Source organism: Meleagris gallopavo, chromosome Z (assembly GCF_000146605.3).
Source record: "Meleagris gallopavo isolate NT-WF06-2002-E0010 breed Aviagen turkey brand Nicholas breeding stock chromosome Z, Turkey_5.1, whole genome shotgun sequence".
In the NCBI taxonomy this organism is placed as follows: Eukaryota; Metazoa; Chordata; class Aves; order Galliformes; family Phasianidae; genus Meleagris; species Meleagris gallopavo.
Window position 1 is genome coordinate 51,821,933 of NC_015041.2, and position 12,412 is coordinate 51,834,344.

At 37.3% G+C, this 12,412-nt stretch overlaps 1 protein-coding gene across 1 annotated transcript in view; it reads left to right on the plus strand.

The window, feature by feature from the left end:
* The first annotated feature begins 3,672 nt into the window (after positions 1 to 3,672).
* Positions 3,673 to 12,412, plus strand: part of MCTP1 (multiple C2 and transmembrane domain containing 1) — a 219,047-nt gene continuing 210,307 nt past the window's right edge. Inside the window, exon 1 of the mRNA XM_031557436.1 lies at positions 3,673 to 3,820. Within this exon, the coding sequence (XP_031413296.1) occupies positions 3,719 to 3,820 (102 nt within the window). The 5' untranslated portion in view covers positions 3,673 to 3,718. The remainder of the gene's footprint in view (positions 3,821 to 12,412) is intronic.

Sequence of the window (12,412 nt, forward strand, 5' to 3'; positions counted from 1 at the left end):
TTTTTAAAGCAAATAGCAGTGCTGTTAAGAAAAGGCAAACATGGATTGGCATAGTCCAACCGGAAGGAAATAGCTTACTCATACAGAAAATCTGAAAAAGTACTGCAAGCATGAGAACAAATCACCATGAGAAAGCTGTACATGCTCAAAAGATATTTACAGAGCAAAGAGTTTTCTGTCCTCCACCCATTTGACAGAACCTGGGAGCATGGCTGGAGATGCCCCTGCCCTCTGGCAGGCCTCTGCCAACCTTCTTTATGCCTGAGGGGTTGAACAGATGCAAAGGGCAATGGCAAAACAGTAGAGGGGCCAGAACTTCTGTTCTGTTTGATGAAGATCCTTGCAGCAGCGCAGAGGTGCAGGGAGAATAAGATTGGTGAAGAGGCAGAGCAGTCTCTTAGCCTGAAGCACAGGGAAGGGTACAGAGGATAGCAGTGGAAAGTATTCCCTTTCCTGTTTGCCAAGTAATAAAGCCTTTCTAGGGGACTGTCAGGGTGCCAGAGTGTGCTGTGCTCCTGTTCTTTACAGGCGCTTCGGGAACATTTTCTTTCAGCCTCAGGTCTCTGCTTTTTTTTTTTTTGGTCAAGGCCCGTTCCAAAAAACTGAGCCCAGTTGTACCTCTGTTTCAGCAGCTTTCTTTTATCATGTCATGATTCTTACGACACAAGAAAAGATTTGCGCTCCTGTGCAAGATTTAGCCTTGTTAGGAGGTATGTGCACAGCCAGAATTTTACAGCAACACACAGTGGTGACCTTTGCAAAACAAGCCAATGTTTATTTGTCAATTTGCATGCAGCAGTTCTGTTCTTTGTCCAGAATGTATAAGAAAAACTTTTGACCTGCCTGTCTGCTTTGGTACAAATGGAGCAGTCGAATTCTCTGCTAGAGACCTCTTTCGTGTCTTTTCTCCTTTCATATATTCTTCCTGTAAGTAGATGGTAGGAAGTACTGATTGGGCAGCTGCACGTTGAGTTGATGGATTCAGCAGACTATCTTGACTGTGTCAGCCTAGGCCTGCTCTAGCAAGTGGTCCCTTGTGCTGGTTTTGTCCTCTGTCCTGGGGCAACAATTTTAACCTTTTTACTATGTATCTGTGGATGGAGTCATACATACAATAATGAATGTAATTTGGAAATGTCCACATTCAGCATAGTTATGTTTCAGCATTTGCCTACCCTTAAGTTCCATCTGGACAGTGAAGACTGTAGTTAATGACATTTATTGTCTTTTTGTATGATAAGCTACAATTAGTAGGATTTAGCTAAGCATCTAGTTGATAATCTCAATTGCGGAGAGACTTCAGGTCCTGCAGTCTGACTTTGGAATGGGTTTGATATGCTGCAGTGCTCCCAAGAAAGTATGCAATGTTCCCCATTTGAAAATAATTTTCCTTAGGAAAAGAGGAGAAATAAAGAAGACTCAAGGAGGATCATATCTGTAGTCTAGTGATTGTTGCCCAATGAGCAGATTAAGTGTAGAATCCAGGGAAAAGACTGCAATGACCACTGGGCCTTATAGGAGCTGTGTGTGTGGGCAGGAAGGAGCTTGTGTGGTCAGGGAGCAGGTCAGAGAGGGATGGTCGTGGAGTTGTTTCTCTTCTGAAGTTAGCATGAGGGAGTGGAATTTGGTATGTAATACCAAAAAATAAAAAAATCTGTCTCATACAGAAGTGGGTTAATTCTCCTTGTTACAGAAATTCATTTGTCAGCCAGGACATGAATTATTTCCATGTTGCAAATATGGGTCTCTTTATGTTCAGTTCTTCCAGTGCAAAGTTGTTCTCAGTAACTCTCCCAAAGGAGAGGAGTTTAAAATTAATTCCAGCATGGAAGAGATTTATGGTGTTACCTGAAGGAAGACACTACAAATAGGAGACCTTCTGACTGTGCTGAAGAATTTGAAGGAGGTAGCTAATAGGAAGAGAAATTCCAAATAAAAGGATATTTGTTCATACTTTCATCTCAGTCTCTACTGTGCTTAAATAAGGAGAAACCCACGGAAGCAGCTCCACTGACAAATGAGACTGCTAATCTGACACTGCAGGGTTTTTTTGTATTGTAAGATACCTAAATAAGTTGACTACCACAGTCTATTCAAGATCTAGGTGAAAGAATAAATGAAGGATTTTATGGAAAAGTAAGAGAATGCTTACTTCTTTTTGAAGGGACAACAGGAAGAGTTTGTTTTTTTTTAAGCAGATAGTGTCCTTGATTACTGGAAAACTGGCAAAATGAAAGGTCAGGATGTTCTCTTATACCTTCCAATACCATGCATTATTAAATTTCCGGAAGAAATAGAAAATAGAGAACTTGTGCTTTCAAATAAATTCCTAAAAATAAATGTGTGGTATGCTCTTGTCTTGTGTGCCCAAGAGGAAAAATGATTTTAAAAATCAGAGAGTAGGGTGGTGTCTTTTTGTTATTTTTTTTTAACCGCTTGATCTTGCTGAATTATTTAGATTGAAAACAGAATGCAGATCTATTCTTAGAGCTTTAATCTGTTTGCATACTATGAAGTATAAAATAAGAATTAGATTGAAACTGATCAAAAGCTAAAAGCCAGATACCATAGAGACAGGAAAAAGCATGTGCCCTACCTAAGCTTTAGTGAGTTGTTTCAAATACGGGACATAAACGTAACAAAAAAGGTGTTTACCAAATTGGGAGTACATGTTGAGTTTCCAATAGTTCTTCTATTTTCCTGGTTTCCTATTTTTATCAGCTGAGATATGTGAATTTAATCCCTGTTTACTCACATCTTTCCCAAAGATGTACCACTTATGTTTGTGATCCCCATGTTCCTGAAACTTTAAACTGTTTTGTTGTTTTGTTTTGTTTTGTTTTTTTAAATACCTCTTGCACTGCTTATTCATAAGACGTGGCAGTAGGACCCAGTTCAGCTCACTGTCTGACATCAAGAATAACCCAGAACACATTTCAGATCTGCCCTGTAGAGCTCAGTGTCTCCTGTTTAATGAAGATGTGACAGTCTGTGATCCTTCACCTGGTGATACCCATGCCTGTACCTTAGGTGACAGAGCCCTTACCAAAGTGGACAATTACAATAATAATTGCCAAAGTTTATTTCTGTCTGCATCTTTGGATTTTGGTGAACTGTTCAGGAAGTAAACATCATGGCATCATAAAAACTGCAGTTATAATTTTCCGTTTTTTTGGGTTTTTTTTGTCAGCTGGGAGAAGTGGAAATGCAGCCAAAATATGAAGGATCTGCTTTCACATGAAGAGATTTTTCGAGGACTTTGTTGTGTTAGTTTTTGTTTTTGTTTTTAAATTAGTGTATTTTATATAACGTATGCTTTAGATACTGTAAAAATGAAAAGCTAATGGTGCTGTAATGAAGCAATGCAGGAGCTCTGCACCAATGGTGTGACCCAGAGTTTCAGACTCTCTCTCCTAGGTGGGCTGCAGAGCCTGTTTGCCAAGCTGAGTATATCTGAAGGTCACTGCTGATGTTGAGAAGCCAGAACTTATCAAGAAGTCAGATCACTGCACAGATTGAAAATGGCAGAATTTTTCTGCTTTCAGGAAAAAACACTGTCCAAACAGTGCTGGGTGCATGTTTGTAAATTCTGATTCCTTAGTCTCCAGCTAATCTCCTTGTTTTGTCCTGCCTGCAATATAAAAAGCCTTCTCCTGGCTGCAGCTCTGACCATGGATGGAACCAGCTTGTAAGGGGAGCAGCTGTGTTACAAAGGGAGATGAACGTGTCTGGTTCCAGAGATTTCTATAGTCCTCTGCGAAAATGCATGAAGAAAACTGTCTTGCTAAGAGGAGTAAGTGCTGTGAGTACATACAGTGAGGTAACCGTGTGATGTGCGTGTGTGACCAGAGCCTGTGTGAGCTATCCTGCCTGGTAGAATATTGCTTTTCAAACATTTATGTGAACTAACTCTGTTTAGTAACTCCTCCTCTGCTTGGTGTTTCAGGACCTTTTTTGTCGTTTAATGTCTTATCGTGCACTTTTCCAGTGATGCGATTAACGGATTTTGTTTGTACAGGTTCTGCTGACTGTGAGGTTCTTTTGTGAACAGCTGATGGGGCTGTGCGAGCAGAGCGCAGATCTGCGTGCTGGGAGTCTCCATGTGCTCTACAGAATCTCTTGAGCAAGCTGTATCTACCTGTTTCTATTACTGTGGTTAACAGTATGCCTTACATACCCATGTCATACTGGTGGTGATGAGTTAATTATTAACTACCAATTTCTCTGTCATATACTGTAACTTCACTAGTGAGGACATTGGGTAGGGCTAACTACCATGAGAATTTCTGCAGGTTTTCTTGGCTGAGCCTAAATTCATCTGTGTTTTTGAACTACCTTCTTTAAAGCTAATTTGTGATAAATCTCAGCTAGTCACTGAAAGGCAGAGCATGCCTGCCAGGTGTTGAGACCAAGATTAGGAGACTTTGTTCTGCATTTGCAAAACTGTAGCATCTTGTTTAAATAATAATAAAAATTGAACAACGCAGTTTATAATCATCCAAAATTCAGTGCAGGAAAAAATTACTACATAAGGTGTCTGGAGTGGAACAATCTGGAAATTATCATCTTTATTTAAATGAAATGGGTTAAACATAATAGAAGTTTAATTTCTGGTTTGAACCTCAGGCCAATCATAAAAATAAATGTCTTCAGTGGGTATATAGCTTAAAGCGTGTGAGGGAAGGTTACAAGAATTTGTATTCTGGTGCCAAAAAGGAGCAGGCCTTTGTTTCTTCACTCCCAGGAGTATTTTTGATCCTGCAGATCTCAAACCCAGTAGCTGTATTCCAAATCTCTGCTTAACATACACATAATGAAAACAGCAAATTTCATTGAATTTCCCTAATTTTTCTATGGTCATTTTCTGAAAGCAAATATTCTTATGCCTGTTCCGCTTCAGATAAAATTTGAATTTGCACTTGTAAACTTATTTTACAAGTAACTTATATTAAACATAAGCTCAAGTTTGTATCCTCCAGTGAGTGTTACTTTTCAAAAGGTGCATGTGTTAAATGTGTAGCATGTATTTTCAGATTTATGTATAACAATAGGGACATTTTCAGACTTTCGTGTGACAGTTAAGATACTTCTCTTTATTTTAAGATTAATGCAGTGGTGGCATAAAAAATAAGTCTTTAACAGAAGCTGCTTATGAGAGGAGTTCTAAAGAAATACTGATATTCAGTTTTTGAAAGGAAGAGAGTGATAATTTTTTAGGTGCAAGGACACAAAAATATGTATATGGATGGGGGTGTTAATGATTTCTAAATAATCTGGTATACTTCAGAGTTGGTTTCTGATAGCAGATCTATTCCAGACGCTGTCTGTTAGTTTATGTTTATAACGTTGCTCCTGTCTCATGCTTAACGTATAGTCAGTAGGTTGTTTGACATTTTAAATATATTCCTTACTGAGTTGACGAATTGATTATATGATGTATTAGTTATTTCAGTAACTATAGGTGAGTGACCATAGTCACCTACATTTTAAAGAATGCTGCCAGTTGGAAAAAAAAAAAATTGAGCAAATATTTGACCAGGTTCTATGAAAAAAAAACAAAAATTCTATTTGTTGGAAAAGGAATATTCTTTGTTCACAGTGATTCTACAGTCTGTGCAACTTGGAAACATAAGCCTTACAGACTTTTCTCACAAGCTACAGTTTTTCAGTATTTCAAGGTGAAGTTCCTGTTAGTCTCCGTTCCCAGATGGTCTGGTGATTACTGACAGTGGATGATTACAATACCTCATTTTTGAAGGAGGGACTCCATTTCAATTACTTTTATTTTGATTTGCTCATCAAGAATTATTGTTAACATCTTTGCTGCAATGAAGCAGGCTGTAGTGTGTTCATTAATGTACATACATATACATTCATAGTGTGCAATCTTGGCAGCTAGGCAACTGATTGTGCTAAAGTTTAGATTTATTCTTTGAGAGATATCTGGCCTTTCCAGATGTGCCTTCATTTGTGTACTTCCTTGTCAGAACAGAAGCGTGAAGTTTGACTGCTCTAGTTACATGACACTGGAGGAGTCTACTTCAAATCCCCACATCTTCTTCGTATGGCTCTCCTTGTTTTTATTAGTTATTTTCTGTAACACTGTCAAACTCTGAATCCACATTTCTTTTGTGAAATCAGCAGTGCAAAGTCACAGAACTGATGAAGAACAGAATGTGCCATTGATGATGCCACGAGAACACTGAAATATCCCACCGTTCTCCTTTACCTTCTGCAGTGTTGTGCAAATAGGTGATCCTGCTGTGTAATGCAGATAACAGTGTTTCATGAGCATCAGCTTGCAGACTTTCAGACACTGGATATAAGGAAGAACTATGTTAGGTACACAGGTTTTAAACCAGATCTTTGTTTGTCAAAATCAAAACTCTTCAAAACTCATCTGGATGTCAACCTGAATGACTTGCTGCAGGGAAAGTGCTTTAGCAGGGGTTGGACTAGATGTTCTCCAGTGGTCCCTTCAACCCCTATGATTCTTTGATTCTGCGTCCAGCAAACAAACTTATTTTTCTGCTTGGCAAGTATCTTACTCTTTGGGCAGGATGTAACAGTAGTGTGAGTAGTGTTTTTTTAGCTGCCTGTTTACTTTTCTCTCTTGTAGGACATAAGAGATGTTTTACAGACACCTACCTCTAGGTCTTCTGAAAAGCTTATCATGTGAATAACCTTATTGTTTCAGCTGTATTTAACTGCATCGCTTACATAATCATTAAGAAATAAAGAATTAGTTATGCTTCTTTGTCCTAATTATCTATTTAATTAAACTCACTAGAAATCTCTAAGAGAAAATAGTTCTTCTTTATTACCTGTCACTTAAAGATTATCTTTTCTAAAATGAAGTACTTTCAATTACTTTTCAAAAGAGAAAGTCTCATTTTCTACATTATAGCTGTAGTTCTTGTAAATATTTTGAATGTGCTCTTCAGGTAACCTTAAAGGCACAAATCAGTTGAGTTTTTTTTTTGTGGCTGATGAGGAACAAAATACTAATAGTATTCAGTAAACTTCAGCTGTAAGTTCTCTGGAAGAGTATGCTGCTGCCACTGGAATTTCAGTCTGTGCTCTCTTCTCACTGTCATCTTCCCTTTCTAGCAAGGGAATGCTCTTGTGATGGTTCTTTTTTGTTTGCTTATTCTGTTTGTTTTGTTGTTATTATACTATATTTTAAATGGTAATTATATTGGTGTTTTATGAGTGAATGACAGTGCTTTTTACTTGTACAGTTTCAGAATCATATTGAAGCAATATTGCCATAAGCACCAGTAAGTCATTCTTGCTGGTGTAAACATCTTTCTCTTTCAGTATCAATGGTAAGCAGATGACAGAAAATGTCCCCTAATAATCCACTGAAATCTGAAGTGACTGATAGGCAGTGTGTGCCTCCTAACCAGTGCCAGCTAGCTGCACGTGCAGTTGAGTGTCTTGTAAAGTTAAGAGGAACTATAGTCATGAGATTTAAAGTTTTATGGCTATAAATGCTGACATTTTCTTCTTGGTTCCTTATTTCTTTCTTAAAAACAGAAATGATTATGTCTGAACAAAAGATAGAAACCTGTCTACAAAGTGATTATTGAACTATCAAATCTGAATGGACTACTAGATAAATTCATACCATTCCTGAAAGCATACAGAAAGATCTTCTGAGCTATTTAAAAGTATGTGAAAGAATAGATGAAAATCAACTGGTCTTTAAAATTTACTTGCAAATTTTCTTCTACTTTCATGCTTATTCAACAAGCACATTTTCTTGTAAGTGCAATTAAGCAACTGTTTCACATTTTAGGTTCGTTACAAATGCTATGTTTTGTCTTACATTTCTACAGGAAAATCTAAATTACTGAATTTTTTTAGAAACAGACAATAACCAGCATCATGCGTTAATGAACATGAATTTGCCTATATACCTATATTTGCCTATATGCCTATATTGTGTAGTTTGTTGATTCAGACTGATTCAGATTTCTTTGGTCTGCTATTTTTGGTTTTGAATTCATTTTCTGGTTGGATGATGGTATTTTACTGTAATATCAGTGGTCATGTGGATGGCCTAGTCACTTGCTGCTGTATATTCTGAGCAAACCTTGTGTGAATCCCAGCTTTCTGTTGGTAGACTATGAACTATGACTAGACTGTGAGACTCTTTCAATCTTACATCTTTTTTCTCATTCATGTCTGGTTGTTTTCTTTGTGTCATGCAGTAGAGATGTGATCCCTTATACTCTGATACAGGCTCCCCAGTTATGCTGTCATTATCAGTTCACTCAGTGTCATTGAAAATGGTGTGGCGGGAGATGAGGTGAGATGGTATTAATCCCAGAAACAATTCTAGGATTTAACAGCCACATATTTTACAAGATGTTCTGGAGGCTCATCTTTATTTAGGTTTGAACTTACTGTTTTGTATGGGAAACTGACATTCGTCAGTATTTTAGTGTTTTTAAGCTATTTTTCTTCAGCTTATTTGTACAGAAGGGGGCATTTATTATTGCTAGTTTGGTGCTTTTATTATGTACATATAAAATATACAAATCTGTGCGTATGGTAGCCTATCATATTTCATGCAGAACACATACTACCCCATGGGGTAGCTGCTGTAGATCATTGCCCACCTTTGCTCACCTTTACTTATTAGAGTGGGGCTATAAACTGAGCAAGTCAACAGTGAGGTCTTGACAGTTGTTGAATTATGAAGAGTACTTGTTGGGCAAGGCAGCTGTATTGAAGAGCTGCAGTGAACTCTTCTTTGAATGTATCAAAATGCGTGCAGTATGTAGGAGTTCATAAATTGTTATTAATGGCCTTTAACATCTTCTGTTAAGAATATTTTCTCATTATTGATTGTAACTAATTGAGGCTTGTAAAGTAATATGACTTATTTTGTCTGCGAACAAAAACTGCCCTGCCTTTGCTTATACTTTCTAGTGATTGCTGAAATGCACAAAAATGTAAATTCTTAAATAAATATCTATACAAGAATTAATGCTAACAAAGACCTAGTTCTCTTGGCATGTGTTATTCAAATGACAGCAAAAGAAACTTAGTAGCTTCGCATTACTAGCCTTGTATATTCAAATACAGAAGACAGTCTGTAATTGATGCTTCTGTTGACATAGATCTAGTACTTTTTTTGAAGCATGTCAAGAAAGGGATGATTAATGATTATACTTGGGACATCTATTGAAAATGTCATTGAAATTTTAATTTTAAAATGCAAGATTCAGTTCTCTCCTTTTATATCTACTGTGTCAGGATGTACTGTGCAATGCCACCTACTGTGCTTGTGCACGTGGCAAATGGAAACATCTCTGAATCAGCTTGGTGAAGTGCTATCAGCAGGAGGCCCAGGGTGACAGGTTTGTAGCCATTATTACCTTTCTTTTGGTGCTAGTGATCCTATGCTGGGGTGGGATATTTAAGATATAAATTTAAACTTTGTCTTTAATGTATGTGACAGCATTACAAGGAGCTGATCTAATACTTCACAATTTCATCTAAAATTTTTTTCTGTGTGGTATTGTTAAAATTCATGTTAAAAATAGTCACTGAATAGAAATATTTTAGCTGAAGGTTTTGAGGACATTCCATTGAAGGCTTTTCAACACTGTATTAAATGATCTAAAAGTAAACACATTCATTGTTAATAACATGGACAGCAGACAGATACAGAAAGGCACAGGTTGCACTTGGAGTGACCTTGTACTGTAGACTCAAAAAAAAACCCAATGCCACTTTCTAAATGCAGTCAAAATTGGAATTTATACATTGAGAGTTAAGGAATGCAGATGTCTTCTATAAGAGATCTGTATAACATCCTGGAAAAGAGAAATTATAAAAGGGATCTAGAGGTCTTAGCTAGCAAGCAGGTCAGCCAGAATGCCTAATGTAACATCAGCAATGAGCTGAAGTGACATTGAGATTTATAAAATCATGACTGCAAGGAGAGTTGATTTTACTTCTGAGTAACTTATGGCTGAGAAGGACATTAGAATATTGCATGCAGCATCTGTATTTTTAAGAATACATTGAAAAAATGGAGCCTTGAGTTGTCATAAAAATGTTTCACAGACTGAAGAAAATGCCAGACAGAGTAAATCTTAAAATTTAGTATGCTTAGCTTACCTAAAAGGAGGTGGAAACCAGGTGTACCTCAGCAGAGCAAAGATGATTTCCTCAGTAGATTTTTCCCTGAAAGTCTGCTAGTGCTCAGAGCAGGGGAGACAGAGATAGTGTCTTGCTTCTTTGTGCAACATTACATAAATCTAAGCATGTCAATCAGTCAGTAAAGACAGAGCTCCCTGCCTTTAGTTCTTGTTATGTAATGCCTAGAGGACTCATTTTGAACATTTTAGGATGATTAGATTTGAGAACAGCTTCTCCAGGTGCATAGCAGACTCTTTGCATCTCAAAAGGATCTGTTTGTTGAAACAATCTGACGGGCATGGTGGCAGACGTGTAGGTTACAGAACACTGTAAAATATTCAGAATGAGTGATTTTACAGTCCTGCAAGGCTCTGAAATCCAGGGGGTAAGTGAAGAAGTGGAAACCTGAAAATAGTCTTTTTTTTAATATTTTTTTCTTATTGCTATGCCAGGAATCTTATGGAATCAGACCACGCTCACATGGTCTTTTTTTCATTAAATGTGTATTGTATGGTACGTAAGAGCATTCCTTTCTAGAAAGCACTGAATATGACTAAGGAATTTTTTTGAACATTCTTTTTAAAAAGTTTTATTGTCATTACTTACATTCTATTTTTCCTGAGATTTTCAAAAAGAATTTGCATGCTGTAGAGAAACACGTTGCTTTTTTTTTTTTGTTCATGTGAATATGGTAGTTTTTACTGATCTGCACCTTAAGTGAGCAGTCAGCATTTAATTGTATAATTTAAACCCAAATCAGAAGTACTTCAAAGTGAAAGAACTTCTGAAAATAATTATTTACAGCAATGTAAATAATGCACTGCAATGACATACTTCATTCACAGGTGTAAGAACTTTAATTACAAAATACATTCTTCTTTTAAATTTTCATGAGTTAAGAGGCTCTCAACTCATACAGGGCTTTTGGTATTGGGGTATTACAAATTTCTACTCATGTTCAGAACCTCTCAGAACTTAAGTATAAAAGAATGGATTTCATGCAGTCATAAATGAATTTGTTTACAATTTGTGCTCATGTACTCCTGCCACAAATGCTGAATTTGAGGAAAAACTTGCCTTTATTAAGGACATAATTACAAGTTGGGTTGGATTTAAAGCATGCATCTCTTGGCAAAACAAAGGACTGAAGGAAAGAGTAATTTGAAATTGAATATGTAACATAGAAGTGAAGGTATTACACATTAGAGAAGATCCAACCACGTGACATATAAAGCACCTGAGAGTAATAGAGGAAGTAAGACAGAGCTGTCAGGTGTCTCCTGAATGCAGTCCTTTGGATATGACTTTTAACCATGTTCTCTTACCACAATGACGAACTAAGAATCTACCTGAGAAATGAGGTACTGTTTCTGTCTCCTATTTCTGTTGTTTTACAACCTTAGGTGAATTTAAACCCTTGAAATGCTGGCTCTGCCCTCGCTGCACCTCCATTCATTTATTTATTGACAGGGGTGAAATTCCTTCAAGCCTCTGCTTCTACAGGCTGAATATCCCAGCTTTCTCAGACTTCCACTAGCAAGGAACCACTCTGGTTCCTTGAACATCTCGACAGTCCTTCATTGGATTCTTAACAGTATGTCTGTATCTGTTTTTCTCGGGAAGAGAAAATGAACTGAATATGAAGATTTTATTATATGGTGATACACCTAAGGAACCTACCAGTCACTCCATAACTTGAGTCTGAATGCCAGTCGGTACAACCCTGCTGTTGTGTGATGGCTAGAGCAAAACATAGCTGCAAATGGCCACTTCCCACCTTGTGCTTCTTCAGGCAGAAGATCATAGTGCTGTCAGAGGTAGCTCCACCAGCTGTCACCACCACTTTTCAATCTACTTTTCTATTCAATCCCATGACTGAAATGAATCAGCAGAGTAGAGCTGGTAAGCATGTAGTTTGCAGGATTAACCATTCTAAGCAGTAAACATCTATAAAGTAGTAAATCTTAATTAGTTCAGAACCACTTTCTACTATTATGAGTAATTGTCATGCAAAAAAAAGTGTATGTGGCCATTATTTAGAAAAACCCTCTTGGCAAGAACCATGCTTTTAGCTTTTATTTGCAAAAGCATTCACTTTAGTGACTGGTAATAAAGGAATGACCCCTCTGTTCTGTATCTGTTAGTTCATAAAATGAGTTAATTATAAGCACAAAATTATAGGAGTTGGTAGGGACCTCAGGAGACCATCTACTCCAAAGCCCTGCTAGAAGAGGTTCTCTGGAGCAGGGTGCAT